Below are 25415 nucleotides of genomic sequence, written 5' to 3'. Positions count from 1 at the left end.
AAATAGTAGACAGAAGGAGTCTTCACCAAAGACTAATCAATTCATTTCATGAATATAAACTTTTTCTTGAAGCCAATGCTTCACTCTACCATTATTTAGTCAATTGATTTAGTTTTTAGTTTAAATTTTAGAGGGTTGGAGGGTTCCCAATAAAAATAACATAATTCCATACTTTGTTGTGTACAAAGAAGTAGGTGTCTGTAAATGTAATTATTGCATTCATTTATCTCTTCAGACTCTGAGCCTCCTTGGATGCAGTGTCCAGATGACCTTATTGCAGAGACAGATGAGCGCCGCAACACTGCTGTTGTCAGCTGGAATGTACCTATTGCACTGGACAACTCCAAGGAGGAGGTGGGCTTTTTATTTAGCAATTAAAGTTAATTATTCACTTTTTATTTGACTTCAAAACTCCCTGATCTATAGGTGTCTGTACAAGTGAAACCTGTGTACACACCTCCACAACTGCTTCCAATTGGAAAAGAAGCAATCACTTACATTGCTACTGATCGCTCGGGAAATCAAGCAAATTGCTCTTTTACTGTCACTATTATTGGTAAGTCCACCTGACATCTTGAAAATGGTAAAATCAATGTATATAAAGTAGTACAAATAGTTTTGCTGTACACAGACCACGTTTTTGCTGCCCCACCCTTTGAAATACATTTTTGTCATTCTGAACTCCAATTGACACATAAGCAGCCAGCCCCTTCCCCCTTAGCAGGTGCCAAATGGGGTTACAGTAAAGAGCGAAAAACAGGGGTGTCCCATGTCAGCCACTCAATAATCATAGCAGTCGGGGTGGGGAGGACCTCAAGCATGGTAGCTGTGAACATTTCCATATGTTATTATGGCGGTGGAACGTTGAGGTTTTTTATTGGAGACATGTGTTTAACTAATGCCCCAGACACAGCACTTCTGCATCTTTTGCAGTCAAAAATGGATTGATTTAAGAGGAAGTCTATAGTTTGCTATTATTCACTTTTTATAACACTTTTCATATTTTATCAAATGTGCTCTTGATCCTCTTCTAAATCATCACTTTAGACACAGAGCCCCCAGTGATTGACAGGTGCAGGTCTCCGCCCCCGGTCCAGGTCATAGACACAGAGACAGCAGTGGTCTGGGAAGTGCCACAGTTTTCTGACAATTCAGGTATGTAGTGTACTGTATGCCAGGTGGCAGCTCATTACCCCACACAAGTATAATCTTTTCTTCTTCACCTATCTGTTTTCTACTAATTATACTTCTTTTCCGTTGATACTCTAGAAAATGTGCATAAAGTAGTGCTGGACAACAATTGAAATTTTGAATTGCAGTTAATCTCATGCGATGCCCGCAGTAAGAGGTTTTTGCTATGTATGCAGGACCAAATTACTTTCACTTTTTTAGTCTGGAGCCCAAATAATAACTCAGTGTTCTATTTCTATATTCTAATGTATTAGTTGACCAATGTCTACATTCAAAAGAGATGTTCAAAAGTTTTAGTTATCCTGTTGTTGCTGTCCTATGTAGTCTGTTGCTGCTTTTTTCTTCTTCTTTTCATTATAGGCTAGTGGCTGGCAGAGTTCTGGTTTAGTCTTGGTTTGGACTGATTCAGGCCTGCCTGATAATAGTCCTCCTGTGTCAGTCCTTGTTTAGTCTTGGTGCAGTTCTGGTGCAGTCTTGGTTCAGGCCAGGTCACTGCAATCTCGCTGCTAAAAAAAAAGTAGATTGATTTGTGCAAAATGTTCATATGACCAACGAGTCAAAAATTCACCGCTTCCCTGGGTTATTCTGTGTAGAACTTATTTTCTCTTGAGGTTGCTAGCCTTATGTTAACTAATACAAGCAGAAAGATGATTTCATCGGATGGCAGCGCTCAGGCCAACCTCTGGAATAAGGTGATTAAAGAAGCATATCAAGGCAATTCACCCGCAAAGGCTAAATATCAAGGCCTGCTTTCTCCTGGCATTCCTCGCTCTACCCAAACAGCAGTGGCGGTGACAGACAACAAACCAGACTACTTGGGGCTCCAGCCCATAGCCAGACCCATGTAATTCACTGGCTCTGACGCCCACTTGCACACAAAGAACACTGTCCACATATTTTTAAGCATTCTGACACATGTTCAAGGCATTGTTATAGAAACCAAGTTAAATGCAAGCCCATATTTTCACATATCAATCTCAGGTCCTGACATGTAGGTTCTCCTCCAGTCTGGAGATGTGTGCCTCCTGTTAAATACACATGCACACACTTGTCTCACACACATACTGTAATAACAGGTTCCTGTGGCGGCCATGGGCCACACCACGTCAAACCAACGCACTCCGACGTCAATGTTTTGTTTTTCCAGGCCCACACCCTGATGCCAGTGCTATATATAGGGCTGCTCTGATGCACATAAACAGCATAGAAGTGTAGACACCAGACCCCAGAAGGCCAGACGTGTGTCAGCCTCACTGGAATGATGCTGCTACTGTTACTACGTGTCAAAATTGGAATTGGAGCAAAAAGGATTATTGATTTGTCAGTTTTTCCCACTTGTGCCTTCTCTGTAGTAACATCCCACCATCTGCTTCCAGTGCAGTTCACATATGAGTCACACTTGTACAATACACAGTATTGTAGTATATTGTACTGACCAGCATGCATGTGCCAATGCTCTGTTATTCCTTTATGTTTTTCTCCCTTTGGGCAGAATGGAGGGCCAATTGTATTTTTGTTTTGTATTAAATGTCCAGACATACCTAGGTTCAACTTTTAGTTCTCTAACATAACTCCTATGTTTACTAAAATGATAAAGAATTCAGGATTCAGTCATGAACAAGTGTGAAGCAATACTGCCCTCTATTGGAGGGCCTTTATCTTTGAAATCCTATTTGTGAAGAGACTAAAATGTTGTTTTTTTATGTTAAATGCATAGCATAATATTAAAATGTTAACAGTGGAACATATACTTTGTTGCTGTATTTTGTGTTTGTGTTTTTTAAGTGGACACAGATTTTTTGGTAGATTTATTTTTTCTCTATATGTCTCTGCAGCTGGTCGCTTAATAGTGAACAGTTCCCATACTCCTGGTTCGTTGTTTCCTGTTGGAGATACTCTGGTTCAGTATACGGCCACTGATGCCGGCAGTAATAGTCGCACTTGTAACCTAACTGTAACTGTACAAGGTAAGTTTAAACCTTCACATTGTGAATTACTGGTTTGACCTTCTCGCTTAAAGCTGTCAAAATTCTTGTTCAGGGACCACCTGTGACCAGCCATACGTGCCAGTGAATGGAGAGTTTGTGTGTTCTGAAGAGGACACAGGGCTCCGCTGTACTCTTCACTGTAAAGAGGGCTACAGCCTCACTCAGACATACATAGTACATAGTTACTTCTGTGCCTACAATGGAGTGTGGGAGCCCCCCTCCTCCTCAGACCGGCCTGACTGTTCAGGTAAGAATACGTTTTTTATTCAAACAGATGATGCTCGCTCAATCTGAGGTGTTAAATCTTGTGAATTCAGTGAACCGTGTGGCAAACAATGGATTCAAGCCATTTGAGATGTTGTTCAAAGCTACTCGTTGTGATGATCTGGAGCTTGTCAAGTCATTTGCTGGAGAGTTCAACACTAAACTGGAAAGCTTGGTAAGGACCTTGTCTCCGGGTTGGCGTGCACTCTGACCTTTTGTAAGCCCCCTCAATACCTGTTTGTTCATCAGCTCCCAAACCTCTGCAGCAGTGATGACGTCACCTGCAAGTTAGAGGTCATGTCACAGGGAAACTGTCTGGAGTACAATTATGACTATGAGAATGGCTTTTCAATTGGTAAGTGTGGGGCCTACGAATATATCCTATCCTCCACCCAATTTAAGGTCTAACCTTCTCCCCTGAATTACATCTTAAAGCTCCAGGAGGCTGGGGTCCCCAGGGTAATCAGGATTATTCCTACTTTGAGTCAGGCTTTGCTACAAGTACCAGACAGTTGCCCATCCGGAGCCAAGGCAGTAGTGTGTCAACTCACCATCGCACCAAGAGGCACAGGAGGATCAGAGGGCCCACACGAGACCAAAAGATTCAGATCTTCTTTAATATCACAGGTAAAGTATACATTTACTTTGATAAGTGCAAAGCTTAGCATACTGTTCATGATATTTGTACTTCAAATCTTCTAATCTGAACCCATTTTCCCAGCAAGCATTCCTTTGCCTTTGTCAAGGAATGATTCCACAGAGGTAGCCAATCAGAAAAGGCTCCTGCGCACTCTGGAGCAACTAACCAACAGACTGAGGCGAACCCTGGCTAAGCAGCCATTGTCCAGTTTTCATCTGTCATCCCAGATGATTGTTGCTGACCCGAAATCAGTCGAGAGCAGAAAGGCCTCCCTGTTTTGTCGGCCAGGTTCAGTTCTTAGAGGCAGAATGTGTGGTTAGTATCTGCTATTTGTTTTTCATGTATGATTTCCTTACTATGCTACTTAAACAATGCTATTTAATGGTGTGTTACAGTCCAGTGTCCAGTAGGTACCTACTTTTCACTTGAATATAATGAATGTGAAAGTTGCTGGCTGGGGTCGTACCAAGACGAGGAGGGCCAACTTGAGTGTAAGTCCTGCCCTGAGGGATCATCTACAGCGTATCTCCATTCTCGCAGCAAGGCTGAATGCAAAGGTACCACCACCATTGGACAAATTGAAAACCGAATTTATATGCATCATATCACAAGTAATAGACACATACTCATTAACTATTTTTGGTCTTGGATATTTCAGGGCAGTGTAAGCCTGGTACTCACTCTTTAAATGGACTGGAGATTTGCGAGTCATGTCCACTGGGACACTTCCAGCCTGGCTACGGGACAAGGGAGTGCCTTGTCTGTCCTGATAAAACCTCAACTGTGACCAGGGGAGCTGTGGACGAGGCAGAGTGTGGAGGTAATCCAGGGACAATCTTTTTTCCCATTTGTTTGGTATTTCACCATGAGAAAATATTTTTTATAATATCCACCTCAACTGGAAAAAATACCTGACCCATTCAAAATGACCGTACTTTTCGGGCTATACAGTGCGCCTGAATAAATGCCACGCACACGAAATTTACAAAAAACATCAATAAACTGCAGGTGCCCACGTTGTAACATGAGATATTACACATAAATAAACACAGTAGTGATGCGTCTTTTGAACCGGGGGTTTCACGGCGCACCCGCTGCTCTGCTTTACTAATTAGACTAATTTCTCTGTGAATATAAGATAAGATAAGATATTCCTTTATTGTCCCACATGGGGAAATTTCATTGGTGCAACGCAGGTAGATACAGAGGTAGATACAGAAGAAAAGAACAGATCACTTATAGGAAGTCTGAAAAACACTTTCAGTAGAAGATCTCCTATAAATAAATAAAAACTCCCATAGACAAATAAATAAATAAATACATAAATACCATTGCATGTGATCACGACAGTAATTGCACATGAATATGTGTCATGACAGCACATAGATTGCACATGAATTTCACAGTAATTGCACATGAATAAGTTGGATTGTAATAAAACACAGCATTTTGAAGCTTGTATTATGTTTTTCAACTAGTAAAGAGATCTTCTTGAGTGATATTCACACTGCAATCCTCTACTTCTTTTTAAACTATAGTTCCTTGTTCACCTGGTCATTTCTCCCGGACTGGGTTGGTTCCCTGTTATCCTTGCCCCAGAGATTACTATCAACCTGACCATGGGCGTTCATACTGCCTCTCCTGCCCCTTTTATGGGACCACCACTAACACTGGAACAACAACAATCCAGCTTTGTTCTAGTAAGTGACACTAACAGCATTATTAATTATAAAAACAGTGGGTTGACCACAATTGTGCGATCAAACTGTGTTGTGGCACTTCAGCCTCTTTAAATAATATGACACATGTTGCTGTGGTGTAAATTGAACTTCATAACTCTGTTGTTAAGTGCTGCCACATCCAATAAGTATTTAGCTTTTTGTTGAGAGGGTTCACAGATGTTGAACAGTTTGAATTTTGGATTTCCATGCTATTTTTCCAGCTTTCCCTTTCTTGTATTGTATGTATTTTATTTGGGTGTCATTGTCAGGCTTTAGCTCAAGTTTTCTTCCAAAGGAGGAGAGTGTGACGGCTGCTCCGATTGTGGAGGTGGTTGAGGACTACCAAGCCAGCAGTCAGGTTAGTTTAATAAAAATGTTAATTAGCAGTTTCCAGACTTTTTATGATAAACAACCTCAGAAAAGTAACTGTATTCACTTATTCTACAGGTTTTCCATGAATGCTTCCTGAATCCCTGCCAGAATAAGGGCACATGCGAAGAAATAGGAGCTGGATATGTCTGCACCTGTATGCCAGGATTCACAGGTGGGCAGTGTGTGTTATTACAGTATGAGGAGACAATTAAGGTGAGGTGATACTGTAGCTCTGTCATTTTATTGTGGTAATTCTAAAGTAATATTTTTTTCCTTACACACATTATTCTACTCTGTCATAGTAGGAAATTGCATCTGTGAGTGGGAAGTAGTTGATGATAGACAGAGCTGTGGTGTTATAGGTGACATTGAAATGAAAACCATTTAATCATGTCTGTGATATTTGTCTCTCAGGTGCTAAATGTGAGGTGGACATAGATGAATGTGATTCTGCTCCTTGTCAAAATGAAGGTCTGTGTAAAGACGGACTGGGAGACTTCCAGTGTCAGTGCCAGGCTGGATTTCTAGGTAAGCTTATTACCAAAGCAGGCCCACATCAATAGATGATATCATAGGTCAGAACACATTAAGTGAAAACCATCAATTCATTGCTTCAGTTATTTTTCACAAAAGATCTTGTAATTATTTTTGTATTGTATATTTTAGGGTCTGTATGTGAAGCTGAAGTGAATGAGTGTTCATCTTCTCCCTGTTTAAATGATGGTATCTGTGTGGACGAAGTCAATAGATTTACCTGCAGCTGTGTTGGTGGCTTCACAGGTTTGTCTAGAGGATTTTATTATTCACTGACCATATGTGTATAAGCATGATAAATTACAAGAATATCTTTTACAGGGTCTCGATGTGAGCTGGAAATTGATGAATGCCTTTCGAATCCTTGTTTTAATGGAGGTGTTTGTGAAGACCTGACTGGAGGCTACCAATGCACATGTGCTGTTGGCTTTACAGGAGATCGCTGTGAGATCAACATTGATGAATGTAGCAGCACTCCTTGTCTCAATGGAGGCTCATGTCTGGATATGGTTAATAACTTAAGGTAACGCCTGATTATATTATAGTTATAATTGGTTTATTTTAGCTTTGGTGAAAGCAGCTTAATAAGAGATATGCCTATTTTATAGTCATGATTCCTGTGTGTTTGTGCCTTGTGTTGTTTACAGGTGCCACTGTATTGAGGGGTACATGGGCAGACTCTGTGAAGTGGATGTGAATGAGTGTGATCCTAATCCCTGTTTAAATGGAGCTAACTGCTTTGATGGCCTGGGCTCCTACACCTGCCGCTGTCTCCCTGGGTTCAATGGAACCAGGTGTGAGACAGGTACTATATGTATGACAAACAGATGACAGTTCAAGACTGCTAAATTGTTTTAGCAAATGAGACTTTTTTGCCTTAGCTAAATAGATCTGTAATCCATCTATATACACAAGGACTATTTTTAATATCTGTACTATTTCTATTTATTTACTTCACTTTTGGCTTCCAGAAATGTCATCTGCTTTCAACCTTGACTTTGAAGTTTCCGGCATCCATGGATACGTTATGATGGATGGTGTCATGCCAGCACTGACAGAGATCACTTGCACTTTTTGGATGAAATCCACAGACACGACCAATTATGGCACACCAATCTCTTACGCTGTGGAAGGCAGTGACAATGCTTTTCTGCTCATAGACTATAACGGGTAAGTCTTTTTATGAATCATTCCACATAATCCACAAATAACTGCTCTTTGATGCATCAGTTATTTTCCTCTGATTCAGTTGGGTTCTGTATGTAAATGGGAAGGAGCGGATCACAGACTGCCCTGCTGTGAACACTGGTCAGTGGTACCACATCGGAGTGTCATGGAGGAGCTGGGATGGTGACTGGAGAATCTACATTAATGGAAAGCCGTCAGATGGAGGCAAAGGCCTATCAGTAGGCACCACAATCCCAGGTGTAGTACTATATTCTATCAGGGGTACCGAACGGGGGGGCCTTCATTGTATAAAAGATAAGACTAACTCTCTGTTTCAATCACCCCCTCAACCCCCCCAATGAAATTAAATCATAACCTGGTTGGCTAATAAGTGTCTAATCTAATCTAATCTCAGTGTCTAAATGTCTAAACCTTGTAGGTGGTGGGGCCCTGGTATTAGGCCAAGACCAGGACCAAAGAGGCGATGGCTTTAATCCTGTGGAGTCCTTCGTTGGATCTATCAGTCAGCTCAACATTTGGGACAGGGTCCTCACCCCACAGCAGGTGCCTCCTTTTCTTTATCTTTTAGTTGTAATTATATTGTACTTTGTCATAATAAGGTAAAACTTAAATTGTATTTATTTGTGTTAAGATTAAGGTCCTGTCCAGCAGCTGTCCAGCTTCTCATGTTACTCATAGAGGCAATGTACTTGCTTGGCCAGACTTCCTTAAGGGAGTTGTGGGGCGTGTTAAAGTCAACCAGAATAGCATTTTCTGTGCCGGTAAATAGATGACTTATTCAAGTTTACTATAAATTCCTCCCATGTGATTGATGCTAAAAAACAACTCTTTTCAGACTGTCCACAGTTGGAAAACGCTGTGCCTCACCTTCATGTGTCCACTGTGGAATTAAGTCCTGGGGCTCAGGTGCAACTGTCTTGTGACCCCGGCTTCTACCTGGTGGGGGAGCCTGTGCTGCAGTGCCAAAACAAAGGCGAGTGGAGCCACCCTGTGGCCACTTGTGAACGTAAGTGTGTTAAGGTAAACTACTAGAACAATGAGTAAATTATGAACTCTTAACTATATTATTCTGTTTAAATAGGAGTTTCTTGTGGATCTCCCCACTCACTGGAGAATGGGTTATTCCAGGGCACAGACTTCCATGCTGGCAACTCTGTCATGTATCAGTGTAACACTGGGTTTTACCTTTTGGGAGATTCAAAAATACACTGCACAAACAGCGGAAAATGGGGAGGAAATCCACCTGCGTGTCTTGGTACCTATGTTGATAATAACATTGAGAGTAATTACTAATACTGTAGAGAGATATATACAATTTATTTAAATTGTTCTCTTTTGTTTAAGATGTAGATGAGTGTGCTCTAGGATCTGACTGTGATGAGAATGCCAGATGTCAAAATACGGAGGGTTCCTACACTTGCACTTGTATCCATCCATACAGTGGGGATGGCAAGAACTGTACCGGCAAGTACATGAATATTAAGCAGAACAAAAATATGTAAATAAGTAAAAGTAAAGAGTAAATGAATTATTGATTTTATTTTAATATCAGAGCCAGTCAAATGTGAAGACCCAGGTGCTCCAGAAAATGGCCACAGAGATGGAAGCAACTTCCTGATGGGCAGTGAAAGCATATTTGGCTGTGATAATGGATACGAGCTGATAGGGCCAGCTCGTGTTAAGTGCCTGGAGACAGGAGACTGGGACCACATACGTCCATATTGCAGAGGTAGGTTTTTCCACTGTCAGGATATACTAGTTTATCTATCCCCTAGAGGAGACTATTACTATTTTTCTGAAAAATCTGATAATTAACCATTATTATTGAAGCCAAATATGTATGAATGGTATACCGGTACTGTAAATAGAATTGAATGAATACATAGTTTCTAAGAGAGCCTTGATTTCTGTGCTTTTAGCTCTTTCCTGCCCAATACCAACCGTTCCAGAAAACTCCATTATGACAGGAAGTAACTTTACCTATAGAAGCAAGGTGACTTTCAGGTACTAGCATCTCTGACATGATTAGGATATATTACAAGTATTTCTAGTAATTTCAAGTAGAAATACTATTTGTGTATTCATTATTTTGTGCATTTAGTTGTAAGGAGGGCTATTTACCTCAGATCCCCTACGAGTTCCAATGTCTGGCGACCCAAAGATGGAGTGGGTCACCACCCGTTTGCCACCCAGTCATGTGTGGTTGGCTGCCGACAGTTGCAAATGCAGACTACACCTTGAACTCTAACACTTACATGTCAACTGTGTCGTACACCTGTTTGGAGGGATACAGGTATGAAATAACCACCAGTGCTGTTGATTCTTTTATTGTGTTGTAGTGTGCTCTTAAATTTAATGTTCCTGCAAAGACCACAGGGCTCAATGGAGGTGGTTTGTGAAGCCTCGGGAGAATGGAGCAGACCTGTCCCTCGGTGTGTCAGCGTAGAATGTGGTGAACCGCCTACTTTAAGAGACGCAGAGACTGTTGGAGAGAACTATGAAATGGGAAACAAGGTGTTCTATCGCTGCAAAGAAGGGTAAAGGTTTCTAATGTTTTCACCATTGTGTATCTTAATAGTAAAACACCCATTAAATCTGGATAACTCCATTTTTAAACCTTTGAATGTAACTATGTAAAAAAAAAATACAATTTTAAATATGGAATTTAAAAGTAATATTTTCTAGTCATGCATCTAGGTATTGCATTTAGACACTTTTTTTTGATGCGATAATTAAAAAAATTGGCCTTTCAAATGATTAAAAAAGCAAACGTGCTAATTTTATATACTGTCATCCCTACCACACAAACAACTGCAACAAGATGTTGTGGGAAGGGATGTGTGATTAGAAAAACAAACTGCGTTATTAGAATTGTGTTTTAGTAGATTAAATGACAACAGATTTATTCTTTCTGTAGATACACCCTGATTGGTCCAGAGACTAGAGAGTGTCTCCCAGCCGGTCAGTGGAGTGAAAGCTTTGCTCAATGCGTGCCCCGTTCTTGTGGCCCCCCGCCGGACATAGAGTATGCAGAGCCATATGAGAGCCATCAGCTGTTTGGAGACACAGCCAACTACTACTGCACAGATGGATATACTGCCAGCAACAACTCTAAAATGATATGTAATGCTCAAGGTTTGTGGGCGCCTCCTAATGGCATGGAGGCTCCGCAATGCACTGCAAACTTCTGCCTTCGGCCTCCCGACCTACCACATGCAATTTTTGATTCAACAAGCAAACCCAAGTATGCCAGCAACACAGAAGTGAGCTACAAATGTGAGGGGGGCTTCATGCTGAATAACACTGCTACTCTGAGGTGCCTGATGGGAGGGGAGTGGGAGCCCTCACCTTTTCAAATCAGCTGTGTGCCAGTGAGGTGCTCCAGGCCTGAAAGGATTGATCGAGGCTATGTGATTGGAACAAATTACAGTTTTGGAGCTGTAGTTGCCTACAGTTGTGATAAGGGCTTCATGATTCGAGGAGAAAAGAGGAGAACCTGTAAAGCAGATGGAGCGTGGGGAGGGCTTTTGCCTACCTGTGTACCTGTGTCCTGCTCCACACCACCTTTATTAAAGAATGGGTATATACAGGTATGCTACTTCACATACAGAAATGTATTATTCTTTGCAACAAAACACATTGTTATTCATGAATATTAGATTTTTTGGTAATGGATCGCGATCATTGCAATTTATAGAGCATTTCATGTCTTTCAGGCCAGAGGGCGATTTACCTTCAATAGCAAAGTGACATATGCCTGCAACGCGGGCTATAAACTGGTTGGTCGTCCTGATCGGGTCTGCCAAGCTAACCATCAGTGGTCTAACAATGACCCTCCCACATGTGTCCTCTTGACCTGTGACCGTCCTCCTGACATCTTCCATGGTCATTTCCGAGGATCCGAGTTCCAAGTTGGGCGCAAAGTAGAATATGTCTGTGATGAGGGCTATGAGTTGATTGGTGAACCCATCTGGACCTGTCTAAAATACGGCAGGTGGGATAAAACAAAGAAACCACTCTGCTCACCAGTGCAGTGTCCAGAGCCCCCGCTGGAGGAAAACCACCTGGTTTTGACACGACTCGACTCTGAGACAGGAACAGTGGAGTTGTCCTGTGAGGAGGGCTACAGCCTGGAAGGTGCTCGCATTCTACGCTGCACCCCATCCCAGGAATGGAACGACTCGTTCCCTGTGTGTAAAATGGTCTTTTGCAGCACTCCACCTGCAGTATCATTTGGTGGTCCTTCTTCATCTTTGGGTCCCTTCCATTTTGGCTCAGTGGTGAACTACTTGTGCATGGATGGTTTCACATTGAAGGAGGAAGTGTCTGTCTCCTGTCAAGCCAGCGGGCAGTGGAGTAGCCCGCTCCCTGAGTGTGTTCCTGTAGAATGTCATCAGCCTGCAGAGATCCCCTATGGCATAGTGGACGTCCAGGGTTTAATGTATCTGAGTAAAGCTCTGTACAGCTGTAAGAGTGGATATAATTTAGTTGGAAACTGCAGTGTGCTTTGTGGGGATAAAGGACTCTGGATCGGAGGAGTCCCTTCCTGTCGGCCTGTTGAATGTCCAGTTCCTAAACAGATTGCAAATGGAAGATTAGTATTCTCAAAACTACAATTTGGTCACAGTGCCTCCTACTCCTGCCGTCGTGGTTACCGTCTGCAAGGCCCAGAGACTCTTAAATGCATGGCCTCTAGAGAATGGGATGCAGCACCACCTACCTGTGAGCAAATATCTTGCACTCCTCCCCAACCCATTGAAAATGGTTTTGTCGAAGGCCAGGAACACAGTTTTGGTGTGACCATTTTCTACAGCTGTTTCCCAGGGTTTCAGTTGGTTGGGCAGGACCACCTGACATGTGAAGAAACAGGATGGTCCAGTTCTGTTCCTGTCTGTGTGCCGTCCGACTGTGGTCTCCCTCCTCACATTGACTTTGGGGAATATGTGCGAGTGTCTAAACTGGGAGCCGAGCCGTTATCTTCCCCCATGGACTTAAGCTTCCTCCATGGAACTCTGATTGAGTACCGTTGCCTCAAAGGTTACCTCACCAGCCACACTAGACTGGTGTGTCAAGAGAATGGGAGCTGGAACGGCACAGCTCCACTGTGTGTCCCAGCAGAGTGTGAAAGTCCTGCCAGTCCGGGGCACGGCTGGGTAAATGTGAGTGACACCTCTGTAGGCAGTATGGCCACATACTTCTGTGAGGAGGGCTATGAGCTGACGGGAGACTCCGTGAGGCACTGTGTTTCTGGGCCTCTTTGGACCAGTAATGCCCCCGTGTGTCGTCCAGTGTCCTGCGGAAACCCCGGACCTTTTGAAAATGGCACAGTTCATGGAATGGGGTTTGAGTTTCCTCAGGCACTGCAGTACAAGTGCAATCCTGGATTTGTGCTCATAGGTTCCGCCACAATGATCTGTCAGGCTGATCGAAAATGGGACAAGCAGAAGCCCCAATGTGAACCAGTCTTTTGTGGTCATCCAAAGATCCCCGAGGATGTATTTTGTCGAGGCGATGACTTCACATATAGTCATGAAATAAAGCTGAGCTGTTCATCTGGTTTCATGTTACAAGGTGAATCTGTGAGTGTTTGCCAGGCCAATGGGTCCTGGAGTCATGGGGTCCTTAGATGTGTACCTACCCGGTGTGAGCCCCCTGGAACTGTAGAACATGGTCGTGTGCTTGGCTCTAACTTTACCTTCAAGAGTCAAATTCAGTATGAATGTGATGAGGGATACACACTAAAGGGAGCGGCTACACTTCTGTGTCAGTCCAGTGGAATTTGGGACAAACCTGTTCCTCGTTGTGACATTGTCAATTGTGACCCTCCTCCAGACATCAGCCATGGCTTTGTCAATGGCTCCAGTTTCAATTATGATGATGTAGTGGAATATGTCTGCTTTGAAGGGTATGAAGTGGTAGGAGATCCTACCCTACGCTGCTCTGCTCAGGGTGAGTGGTTGGGGAGTGTGCCTAAGTGTCAGCCATGTCTCTGCTCTCCCCCTATCCTAAAATATGGAGTGGTTCTGGGCCGTGATGATACCTGTGGTGGTCGTGTTAACTTTCAGTGCGATGAAGGCTACAAGCTGCTGGGTCCCTCACAAGCCATGTGTGAGAAAGGACAAGTGTGGAGCCCAGGGGTGCCTGTTTGTAGCCGTGGCAGGTGTAGTGTTGCCCCATCAACAGTTCCTAATGCTGTCCTCCTGGGGAGAAGTGGCTCCTATCCAGACACTGTCATGTACAAGTGTTGTCCTGGCTACCAGATGAAGGGCAGCGCACAGATATCATGTGGAAGAGATGGCAAATGGGGGGAGCCCAGACTGAGCTGTGAGCCAATAAGTTGTGGAAAACCTCCAGATGTGGAGCATGCGTACATTACAGGAGAAAATTACACATACTCATACAAGGTCACTTACAGGTAATTCCACTTGTGTGACCTTTTGTCTCTTTGTCCATGTGTCTGATTTAAGTTCCATTATCTTTTAGCTGCAAAGATGGATATGACCTGATGACACAGGCAGCCTCTATAACCTGTATGAGTGATGGCACCTGGTCAGAACCCAGGATTCGATGTAGCCCATCTCCTTGTCCTCTCCCTACCAATGCTTCTTTCCCTAATTTGATCATAACTGGGAAACTACTCACTCCTGTTGGAGCCACAGCTTCTTTGACTTGCTCCACTGGTTTCTACCTACGGGGATCAGCACAAATTGAGTGTCAGGTTGGAAAGTAAAACATACATTGTTTTTTAACACATAATTACAGTTTTTTTATCTTGTGCATAGCTGGGTGGAAACTGGTCTCCAAGCATCAATTCTGTTTCATGTGAACCTGTGATGTGTCCCACACCTCCTCCACTACTCCATGGCGTCATTGAGGGGGACAGCTTCAACTATGGAGACTATGTCATGTACTCTTGCCTTCCTGGATTCAACATGAAGGTAGTAGTAGGTAGCTTTTGTAGAGCCATAATTCCAGTCCAATTCACATTTTACAAACAAAGCTTTCCAAACTGCTGAAGATGGTGAAATATAAATTTAGCCACATTCACGATATTGCTTTTTTATTGTGTATTGTTTATTTTTTTCAGATTACTATTTGCTGTTACCAAACTGATAGCTACTCTTCCTGGGGTTCTATTATAGATTTTATTCTATTTCCTGATAGAGTGCTGGATTATAGACTTACTGTATGTGATCCATTATTCATTAGCCCTTATCATTACTGATGAACTAAAGGGGGAATTCTAGCAACACTTTGGTACAGACGCAAACGTCTGTGGGGATCAGATTACAGCGTCACGTGATTTCTTCTCTGCAACCCAAAGAGCTGAGTCACAGTGAGATGATGGTCTCTTTCCTGTTAGCCTTTACAGCAGTATCCTCAGACAGACCGTCTGCAGCCAAAGCCATTTCAAAGATATTGTATTGAGATTATATGAGAGAGAGAGAGGGGGGGAGAGGGAGAGATTAACAACACAAAATGATGTACAATTATAAAAATATACATGATACCATGAAAGCATGCAAATATATGTAATCTGTAATTGTACTGTTGTTTTAACAGGGTGATGCTATTCAGACCTGCAGAGGAGACAGAACATGGAGCGGCACCCAGCCAGTATGTGTTGGTAGGTTTGGTTGTATATGTGACATTTACATGTTCAGTTGCTCAGTAACTTATTTGACAACTATCATTGTTACACTCCTTGATATTAATTCTTGAATAATGAATCAAACTTTTGGAATGACTGACAATGTCAACTATGGATGTTTTTCCTTTGTGTCTTTGCTCCAGACTACACCTGTGGACCTCCGCCCACAGTGACAAATGCCATTGTCCACACAACCGGTGAGACTTACTTACACAATGCCACTTATGATTGCAATGCTGGTCTGCAACTTACAGGCTCAAAAACGCTTACCTGCCTCGCCAATGGTACTTGGAGCCTTCCTGTCCCCTCTTGTGAAGGTGGTCATTTTGGCACAAACATGTTTTAAACATAACAATACAATGTTTTCATTGCTAATTAAAATGTATTGTTTTAGCCACCAAGGGCTGCAACAGTCCCAAACGTATTCCCCATGGCAAAGTGCAAGAGCACAGCTTGAACACGGGGCGTGCTGTGGAATTTCAGTGTGATAAAGGATACATTCTGGTGGGGGAGACACTGGTGGTGTGCATGGGGGGTAACACATGGAGCTCCACTTTTCCCACATGCCAACGTGAGAAACTTTTATACTGTTCAAAATATTGTATATATTGACCACGCTGTCGCTAATTTTTCTTCTGCTGCAATTTTACAACAACAAAGAAGTTAATTGGGTTAGGGTTAGGTCCACTTTTTAAGTGTTACACAATACACTTGTGTGTGCATGCTTAATTTGCAGTGGGCAATTATGAAACCTGTTGCATTTAAAAAGTGATGCCACAGCAACACTGTTTCTTGTTTGTGCAATATTTTTTTTTTACCTGTAATATCTATTAATTGTTTTAAACCCTTTGTTTACTACAGCAAAGCCCTGCCAGGCTCCCCCAGGATGGAGAGAGCCCATCTCAAATGATGGTTCCAAGCAGGCGTTTTACGTGGGGCAGTCGGTGCGGGTCACTTGTCCTAAAGGTCAGCAGGTCAAAGGCAATGGCACTATCACCTGTAGACCTGACCTGAGCTGGAGCCCTGTCAGCTCTGTGTGTGAGAGTGAGTACAGGGTTCTTTTTAAGTTATGATATTATACACTATACTATATTTACATTTATAGGTACAAATGCAAGGCAATGTAGCCACATATCCTAGTACAGTATTTGTGTAGCTCAGTCAGGCCTGCATTAATCTGATGACTAGTGCGGCTTCTGCTCAGTCTGCCTGCAAGCACAAGAGCTCATTGCAATTCCGCTCCTTTATCTTTTTATCCTAACAAACCAGGTGCCTTCAAACATGGCGTCATGTGTTTTGGCCTAATTGTGAGTACCTCTTGGGCTGCTATGGCAACCTTTGTCACATAATCCTCTGATGTTTCCTTCACCCATTTCTTCTATTTAAACACAACATGTATAACCTAATGTATGTTGCTGTGACTCATTGTTTACAGCTCTGTGCCTTTTATTTTATTAGCATGTTGACCATGAACTCAAAATTTGTTCTAGAGAGTTTTAAATCTGAGTTTCTGTATGATCTTTCACAGTATCAACAGAATATTTTTATCATGCAAACATAAAAGTGACTAAAGCGCTGCGTGTGGGCTGTTGTGCAGGGGTGTCCTGTGGCCCCCCTCTCCATGTGGCCAATGGGGTAGTGCGGGGGGCAGTCTTCCAGTTCGGGGATGTTGCAGTATATTCGTGCTTTGGGGGCTACACCATGGAGGGCGTAGGACGGAGCAGGTGTCTAGAGAATGGCACCTGGACGCCCCCTCCCACATGCAGAGGTAGAGAGAGTATCCCCCTCTGTACATCTCACTCAATGGACATCTTCCTGGACACTAATGTTTTTCCGACGCTTCTGATGCTCTGCTTTTGTCTGCTTGATCCCTTGCAGCTCTTTTCACTGAAAACCAACTAACCATTTGCCGCAATACATATTTTTGCAACACATTTTCATTATTGATTGACTTCTCAAGTTTATTCTGAAGTATGCACATGTACATACACTTATTTTTTGCATAATTTCTAAAAAAGCATTTTTTTTTCAACAAAGCTTTGTTGCTTATTGTGTCTGATGTTTGTTACTTTTTTAAAGGTAGTGTGTTTTGTACCTGATCCAAGATACACAATCCTGACCTACTTATTTGCTAAGAACGCTTTAGTTCCTTGTCTCAATAACCCTTCTCTGTAGCTGTAAATGCGGATGTCTGGTGTGTTCTGTAATGTAATTTTAACCCTTTAAATATTTTTTCTCCGCTCAATGGTTAAGTTGTTCTGTCTGTTGTATTGGTATAACGTACTTCTACTATATTCATAAAGATAGATTAAACTTATGTCTGTGTGCTCCTCAGCAGTGTGTTGGTTGCAGTGTCAGAATGGAGGCTTCTGTCTGAGACCAAACACCTGCGCGTGTCCTGAGGGATGGATGGGACGACTTTGTGAGGAGCGTAAGTTTACCCTCTGACGCTCCCGGGGGCCGTTTGTGTACATTTTGCAGACATATTATTTCTCTGTTGCAAAGCAGGTTTTTTTTTTTTCAGATAATGTTATTTTTGATAACATTTCAAAATAACACCTTCAGATCTCACCTAAACCCTCCCATTTCTGAACTAGACTTTTGGCCTACGTTGGTACGCTTCAGAACCAAACGTGCCCCATGGATTTCCATTATAAACTCACTTTTTAACCCTGCTGTAAGACATGCATTATGTGATATCATGAAATTCGATCTCAACCTAAGTTGAATCATTTTACATTCTTCATTGAGACCCCTAGACCACCAGGGGACCCTTTACTCTTTTCTATGGAAGTTATTATAAAGCGTTCCTGTTCTATCCCTGGCCCCTGTGTAAAAGTGAAATGTATAATTGGGGCTTAAATGGTCTGGATGTGTTGAGTCAGGCAAGTGGGGTGAATGCGTTCGAGAACATTTATATCTTAATTGTGAAAATGTACATGTTGTACATGTACAAAAAACACAATGTCATTTTGACCACAGATATTGCTTTAGCACAAGATGTTTTGAAAAAGAAGTTATAAGGGCTACAAAAATGATACAACTTTCTCTTTTTACCATCCTAGCCACATTTTGCCAAAGAACCAGTGTTGTTTGGCCCTCCAGGCTTCTTGCAGATCATTTTTAATGCACATTTTATATAAAATATCCCATTATAATCTCAAAATAAAATATTTTTGATTAAGTAGACGTTGAAAGCTGCTTGATAAGCTGCTGTATGTTCCCTCTCAAATATTTATTCCAGGTCTTGCAAATCATTTTTTTATTCATTATTATATCTAATCTAATATCTAATGTGGGAATGTATTACTAAAATAAAACCATTCTGTTGTTAATACATAGGTATTTCTATTAGTAAATATCTACAGCAGGCATGAACAAACTACGGCCTGGGGTCCAAATGCGGCCCTCAGACCAATTTTTGTTGGCCCTCCGGCTTCCCGCCAAGTTGGTACTCTTTAATGTAAAATTGGAAACATTCAAGCATTTTGATGTTATACCAACCTATTACTAATGTTCCAAGTCTTATTAAAGGTGTGGAGGCTCATCAAAATTTCGAATGATTCACACCCCTGACCTACAGAGAATAGGCACAGAACTATTGTAAATGCTTGTGATATAAGATTTCATCTGCTTTAGGGTTTAATAACATCAACCAAAATGATCTTCTTAAATTTAGCACAATTTGTGTTTTGGAGGTCCAAAAAATGAAATAGTTTCATAATACAATACATAAAACAAGCTGACAAAAGATTTTAGCCATTAATAATGTAGAAAACAATATTACTAGACTAATATTTTATAGTACTTTTGTAAGTTGGGATCCGTTTGACCTTTTTTCACTATAACTCAATAAATAATAATGCCACAAAACCATTTTTTTTAGAAATTATAGTCATATCTACCCAAATAATACATTTTGAAGATTTTGCATGTTTTAAATTTTTTCATTATGCTCTCTGCCTCTTTTACTTTTCTCTTTCCATAATATGCTCTCTTGTCCCGTAGCCATTTGCATCCTGCCATGCCTAAATGGAGGCCGCTGTGTGGCCCCCTACCACTGTGAGTGTCCTTTGGGATGGACTGGCACACGGTGTCACACTGGTAAGAGCCTGAATGCACCAGAAACTAATTACCAGGGTTCCCTCCACATCATCAACCTTGTCACCACCGTCCTCACATGACATCACTATTAGTAAATAACACTATGATGTTGCAATACTAAATTCTATGGCTCTGATGTGGTTTCACTGTTCCCTCTCAGCGGTGTGTTCATCCCCATGTTTGAATGGAGGCAGGTGCGTCAGACCAAACCGGTGTCACTGCAGCCCGGGGTGGAGCGGACACGACTGCTCCAGGTAATTACAAACATGTAAATGAATGGACGAGGACTGTGACTTAAACGTTGTATGCCTCTAAATGCATAGAAGAAAGTTGAGTTAGTCACCTAAAGCAGTTGAATGAAAGAGAAACTGACCATTTCCAAAACCACTTCCTCCTCCATTTTCCTACACACATTTTGCTTGTCATGGTGAAGGAGTGGCTCATGAGCTCCTTCACAGCGATGCAGCCCGATGTGCAAGGCTCACCACACAACTTTAGTTCCATGTGTTAGAGGTGGGAACGTCTACATTTTGGCATTTATTAGAGAGTGAGGGGCCTTGATAAATGAAAGAGAAACCCACACTGAATCACAATATGCCTTTATTTGCTTTTTTTTGTGACCAGGCCTATTTATTTTAAGTTTTAAGATTTTTTTATTTACAGATCTAGATCTAGATCTACAGATCTCAGGAGATATACTGTAAAAGAAAAATAGGGAACAAGCAAAAAAATAAATATGCGAATACAATTTTAGAAAAACTAGCCTTTTTAGAAGTGCAGGTTTTTACAGTACAAGTTTTCAAACTGGGTTAATACATTTTCGGAACTTTAAAAAAAAAATGATTTAGGGATGGATCTTTAGATCTAGGAAAAAAGACAAATGTATTGTGTTTTTATAGCTGTATTTGAGTGAACATTTATGTCCTTAGGGTCATATCAAAGGGAAGCCTGAGGGAGACGGTAATCAAAATATTCTATCTTATTCTATCTTTAAATCAGACTTTGTTATTTGCGCCAGTTGTGGGCTGTGCTTTCATGGCAAAGGTGTGTGCCTATTCAAGCAAGGCAAGTGTGTCTTAAAGCTTTCAAAGCTCTGTGTGAAGAGTTCGTAAAACTGTGAAGAAAAAGGGAGGAAAAATTGGTTTTGGAAAAGGCCAGGCATAACATATTTAAGCTTTGACTCACAGTTCCACTGTGTTTGGGAGCGACTAATACAGCTTTGACCAAGAACAGCAATACTCTTCATTCAATGATTTATGCACTGCATTTGGAATCTTAAAATGGCTCCTTGGACAACATTGGTCGTCTGTCTAGCTTTGTAAATTTTATTTATAATCCAAACAAGTAATAATAAAACCTGCTCCTGAAGTATTTATTTTCATCTAAAGAAATTAAACAAAGAGTATAAAATTATTTACAGACAGCCGCTTGAACAGCATTGCATTTCAAGGGAGGACTCTGCATTTCCTACCTCATGTTTATTTTAATTCTTTTGCAGAAAAAGAAAAACGGTATACTCTCACTTCTAATGAATCCACTCTGCTCTATGTGAAGTCTTTCTATAGAATGATTTGTGTAATATAATACATGTGTTCATTCACCTCACTGCAAAAGTAAAGCAAGAACTGTTGTAAAATAAAGCTGTATTTTTTCATAGAAAACCAACAGTATTAAACATATGCTGCTATACTGTACATGTACGATGTGTAAAAATGTGTTCATTGTACATGTGTAAACTATTTTCACATTTTTATTAAAGCATAAAACACACTTTTAATGTTGTCATCTGTTTTCACAGTCCTGCACATTTCAAATATCTGGCAGAATATACTAAATTTTCTGCATGTGGTTTAGTCTTAGGCCTGAGAAAAAAGTTAAGCTTTAAAGTTATGATTTTATTAATTATAGAAGCCAGGATGAAATTGATGGATCAATTGTGTTTTGTAAATAAAAATTAGTTTGGAGTGGAGCAAGTTATGCAAGAGCATCACTACACAGCTAAAAATCAAGCTAAATGGTCATTTCCATACAGCTCATATTTCAGTTAGATTTAGATAATATAATACTTCTGTTGGTATTTTTTTATGCAGTAATTGTTGTAGCTGAACACGGGAGTAATATTTGTGTCATTTTGTTATTCCATAACATTACTATTTAAAATAATTCTAACAAAATACACGTACTATTGACGAGCATCAAAATGATCGGAAAGTATCCTCAACTTGAAAAATGCACAAACACACTAGTGTTGAAACTTTGTAATCAACCTTTTCTGCCAGCCAAAAAAATAAAAATACTTCTACTCAACCCACATTAAGAAAGTTCATACTTAAATCAGTGTCAAAATATATTTGAATGTGTGAAATTGAATTTGTTTCCTCATTATTATCTGGAAATCAATGATTTAAGCATGTACATTTTAGAAAACTAGGCTTAATGGAATGAAAATATTTTATACTACTAAATACAATGTACATTTAGATATACATCTAGCTGTGAAGATCCAGAAAACGTCTTGTAAATCTAAAAATGGGTAATTTGTATAAGATTTTGACGTTAATTACATTTTCTTAAGCGTATCAAGTTAAAATGACAAATGTATTGTACACATTGTATAGAAGACACGCTGAAGAGTAAGAAAATGTCAATTTTTATTATCTCATGAAGCTTGGGCGTGTCACTCACAGAAGAAAACAGATATTGTTATTGGAGACCTTATGCTCGCTTTAAAACAAAGCTAGCTACATTTTTCACAGTGAATCTTTTGTTTATTTTTCAAAACAGAATTGATGGATGGAAAAAACTTGGTGAGCAAATGACATTCTCCGTTAATGAAAGCACATGCTGCTCATTAGACGGTCATGTGACAGAAGTAAAAGTCAGAGTGTGAAGCCATGACGAGGACGATTACTAAAAATATGAATATTTACGAATTTCATTTGTGCTGTTCCACTTTTGCCTTTAGAGTATCTTCATTTGCCCCAGAGAACTCGTCCACCTGAGGTGCAAGAAAACATCAGATAATTAATGACCATAATATTAGTTGGATACCAGATATTTGAAAAGCAACCCTTTTACCTTCAGTTCATTTTTGTAGAAATAGAACGTTGGCATACATTTAATTTCACAAAATTCACTCACGTCCTGAAAAGAAATAGAAAATTCACCAAACAATCTAAAATTAAGATAAAAAAGGTGAGGGTATAACGATACTCAAGACTTTAATAAAAGGCTTACTTACCCCTGCATCATCAACATCCACCTTCAAAAAAATAACATCTTTGTTGTCTTCTGCCAGTCTCTGAAAAAGTTTAAAACAATTAAAATCACCACCAGGCGAAAATATACAGTAACAAACGTAATACATACTTCAAACTTGGGAGCCATTGCTTTGCAGGGGCCACACCATTGAGCTGTGAAGTCCACCACCACCAGCTTGTTCCCAGCAGCAGCCAGCTCGGCTTTGAACTCCTCCTACAGACAGTATCCACAGATTACGTGGAGTTATACACAGACCAGTGCGTGTATACAATTAACACAAACAAACACAAAGTAGACGGTTTTATTTGGCATATTATATAGAGGTATAGACTCATTGTTTTAACATTTAAAACGGTCTCTGGCCTGTGAGCCAGGGCAGTGTAGCCACAATGCTAACCGGAGAGAAAGAGCCACGATGATATTCAAATAACGGAAAGATCACGTACAGCTATATTAAGGCCAAGTCAATTCTGCCCTTTCAGTTTTGTTTCCTCTACTCAAGTTTTGTTAACTGGTTTTGTTGCTAACCCAGGGCCAGGTCCCGGATCCTGGGGCAAAGTCCATGCTTAGCGGATAAATCAGAAAACTATTCTATATCACTACAATACACTACATTCACCGCATTTCAGACTTCTCAATCTATTAGCATAGACGTGTGCCAATGCCCCGACCATGGAGGAATAATACTTATTATAGTGTTTATGCTCAATGGTGACAAGAATCACATCACGAGGGACACGCGCCGTTGCGGAGCACGCATCACATCTCCCTTCAGTTCAGAAACATCCAGATCATCATACTGTATGTCGAGCTGCCATGAAGGGTAAAGAGACAAAAACTTACCAAACTACCGATCTCCTTGACCATTTTGACAGCAGACCGGGGAGACGAGGGCGAAGATGAGGAGCAGACGAGATGAGAACAGCCCGAAGAAACTCTTTTATACTGACGTTTATATGACGTATCGTTTCCGGTGTGTGTCAAAATTAAAGCCCAAAATGTGGACGAGGTGAAACCAGTGGTTTTCTTTTTTAATTAGGTAGACGATTTTTTGCTTCGCTTGCTTGAGATATTTTCAGTGCGGTTTTAACCTTAATATATTGACCAGTCAACATGTGTATTGGTTTTCACATTATGGTCACTAAGGGTTTTATTAACCTGCTGTAAAGCACTGAAGGTTCCATGGCATCAAAGGAGCCATAAGTGTCATGTTGTTTGCGTCACTGTGACACTGCTTAGGTTCTCCAGTAAAAAATACAAAAATTCGTCTAAAGAATAAAGTCTAAAGAATAGTCTAAAGTCTAAGACGTACAACTACAGTAAGTGGCAGAGACGTTAGCGCGGGTGTACCAGGGTAGTCATGGGTACAGCAAGCTTTATGACACCTGTGCGCCTGTAATAATATAATATTGTGTGCAGTCGATAAGCAGCTGCAGCGCTCGATTCCAGATGCATGATGGAAAATGGAGTTCTGTGTAACACGTCAATGAGACAGCACTTTCACAGCTGATTGGGCCAGCTCTGGTCTGACCAGGAACGCAACGTCCTGTAGTTTTAAGAGTTCCTCCTCCTCTCTCCTCAGTCTACTTTAATATCACAGATGGTCCAAAAGAGAAAGAAAAGAGCCAGGCTGTACAATACAGACAGCGTGAGTAATATTTATGACACTGTAAATAAGAGTATGTAATTTTCCTATTTTTATTTACATTTATACTAGATTTAAATATATTTATACATATGTATATTTTTAATGAATACAATACACATATGAAACAATGTGTTTCTGTACCTAATCCATATTGCCTTATTTTATACCCGATATTGGTGTGCTGGAAGTCATTTTCTCCATTGATTAAAAATCAATCCAAACCCGTATTGGATTTATTTGTATTTGTATTATTATTATTATTATTATTATGATTTCAAAAAGTCAGACACATGTCTTATTTACATGTCCGTGGTGTGTGAAGGACACTGGAGGATTCTCAGTTTCATCCAGTTTCATACTAAACAAGAGATCTGTCAGTTCCCGAGGGGCTGCATCTGAGGCCACCTGTTCAAATTGACTCCAGGTCGTTTTTCTGCGCTCAGGATAAGCAAAAACTGCAAATCTGATTGGTGTCAATCGTTATTGCAAATTCCAGTTTAACCCCATTGGTCTGCACGAGGCTGCTGGGCGTTTTTTCAACGCTCTCATTGGACACTTCAACTTTCGTCAATCATCAAGACGAGGCGCAGCTAAACACGAACGTGACCAATGTTCTGACAGTTCTTTCAATGAAGGAGTCTTCATTCAAGTACCATTGTTTGTCAAATCAAAGCCTTTGTACAATTATATGGATTTTGGCACTGGTTTTCAGTATGGTTGCTAGGTTACAGTTGTGTCATGTTTGTTGCCCAACCAGGAAGGACAATTATAAACTTCATAAAAATTGTCAAACTGGGCACAACTATGCAAAATGTATTGTAAAATTTGAAATGTAATCATGTTCACTACACCT

The 25415-nt window shown here is 40.9% G+C and overlaps 2 protein-coding genes across 2 annotated transcripts in view; one reads left to right on the top strand and one right to left on the bottom strand.

Annotated features, from left to right (window-relative positions):
• The window catches only part of svep1 (sushi, von Willebrand factor type A, EGF and pentraxin domain containing 1), a 53210-nt gene extending 31787 nt beyond the window's left edge, over positions 1–21423 (top strand). The window contains exons 8-49 of the mRNA XM_072459318.1: positions 236–354; positions 427–556; positions 1048–1155; positions 3027–3158; positions 3232–3426; positions 3497–3618; positions 3693–3798; positions 3879–4070; positions 4165–4398; positions 4479–4640; positions 4742–4903; positions 5622–5783; positions 6074–6162; positions 6252–6348; positions 6591–6704; positions 6843–6956; positions 7032–7233; positions 7358–7515; positions 7682–7880; positions 7960–8135; positions 8317–8441; positions 8530–8659; positions 8734–8904; positions 8980–9153; positions 9243–9362; positions 9451–9627; positions 9818–9902; positions 10000–10191; positions 10268–10435; positions 10816–11488; positions 11615–14313; positions 14382–14616; positions 14681–14836; positions 15462–15525; positions 15693–15866; positions 15944–16120; positions 16411–16593; positions 17147–17317; positions 17885–17980; positions 19558–19653; positions 19814–19907; positions 21152–21423. Coding sequence (XP_072315419.1) covers positions 236–354; positions 427–556; positions 1048–1155; positions 3027–3158; positions 3232–3426; positions 3497–3618; positions 3693–3798; positions 3879–4070; positions 4165–4398; positions 4479–4640; positions 4742–4903; positions 5622–5783; positions 6074–6162; positions 6252–6348; positions 6591–6704; positions 6843–6956; positions 7032–7233; positions 7358–7515; positions 7682–7880; positions 7960–8135; positions 8317–8441; positions 8530–8659; positions 8734–8904; positions 8980–9153; positions 9243–9362; positions 9451–9627; positions 9818–9902; positions 10000–10191; positions 10268–10435; positions 10816–11488; positions 11615–14313; positions 14382–14616; positions 14681–14836; positions 15462–15525; positions 15693–15866; positions 15944–16120; positions 16411–16593; positions 17147–17317; positions 17885–17980; positions 19558–19653; positions 19814–19907; positions 21152–21182 — 9164 coding nt within the window. The 3' untranslated portion in view covers positions 21183–21423. The remainder of the gene's footprint in view (positions 1–235; positions 355–426; positions 557–1047; positions 1156–3026; positions 3159–3231; positions 3427–3496; positions 3619–3692; positions 3799–3878; positions 4071–4164; positions 4399–4478; positions 4641–4741; positions 4904–5621; positions 5784–6073; positions 6163–6251; positions 6349–6590; positions 6705–6842; positions 6957–7031; positions 7234–7357; positions 7516–7681; positions 7881–7959; positions 8136–8316; positions 8442–8529; positions 8660–8733; positions 8905–8979; positions 9154–9242; positions 9363–9450; positions 9628–9817; positions 9903–9999; positions 10192–10267; positions 10436–10815; positions 11489–11614; positions 14314–14381; positions 14617–14680; positions 14837–15461; positions 15526–15692; positions 15867–15943; positions 16121–16410; positions 16594–17146; positions 17318–17884; positions 17981–19557; positions 19654–19813; positions 19908–21151) is intronic.
• An 864-nt stretch (positions 21424–22287) lies between these two features.
• On the bottom strand, positions 22288–23886 carry LOC140371487 (thioredoxin-like). The gene is made up of 5 exons (XM_072458654.1): positions 23758–23886; positions 23023–23127; positions 22895–22954; positions 22732–22797; positions 22288–22651 (listed from the first exon to the last, which is right to left on the bottom strand). Exons 1-5 carry the CDS (start codon positions 23779–23781, stop codon positions 22589–22591), a joined length of 318 nt encoding a protein of 105 aa, XP_072314755.1. The 5' UTR covers positions 23782–23886; the 3' UTR covers positions 22288–22588.
• Between the last annotated feature and the right edge of the window lie 1529 nt (positions 23887–25415).

Source organism: Eucyclogobius newberryi, unplaced genomic scaffold (assembly GCF_026437365.1).
Source record: "Eucyclogobius newberryi isolate DKJ021-1_F unplaced genomic scaffold, fEucNew1.0.hap1 SCAF_22, whole genome shotgun sequence".
Lineage (NCBI taxonomy): Eukaryota > Metazoa > Chordata > Actinopteri > Gobiiformes > Gobiidae > Eucyclogobius > Eucyclogobius newberryi.
The sequence above is the reverse complement of the archived record's forward strand: the minus strand, read 5'-3'. Positions and strand labels throughout refer to the sequence as shown.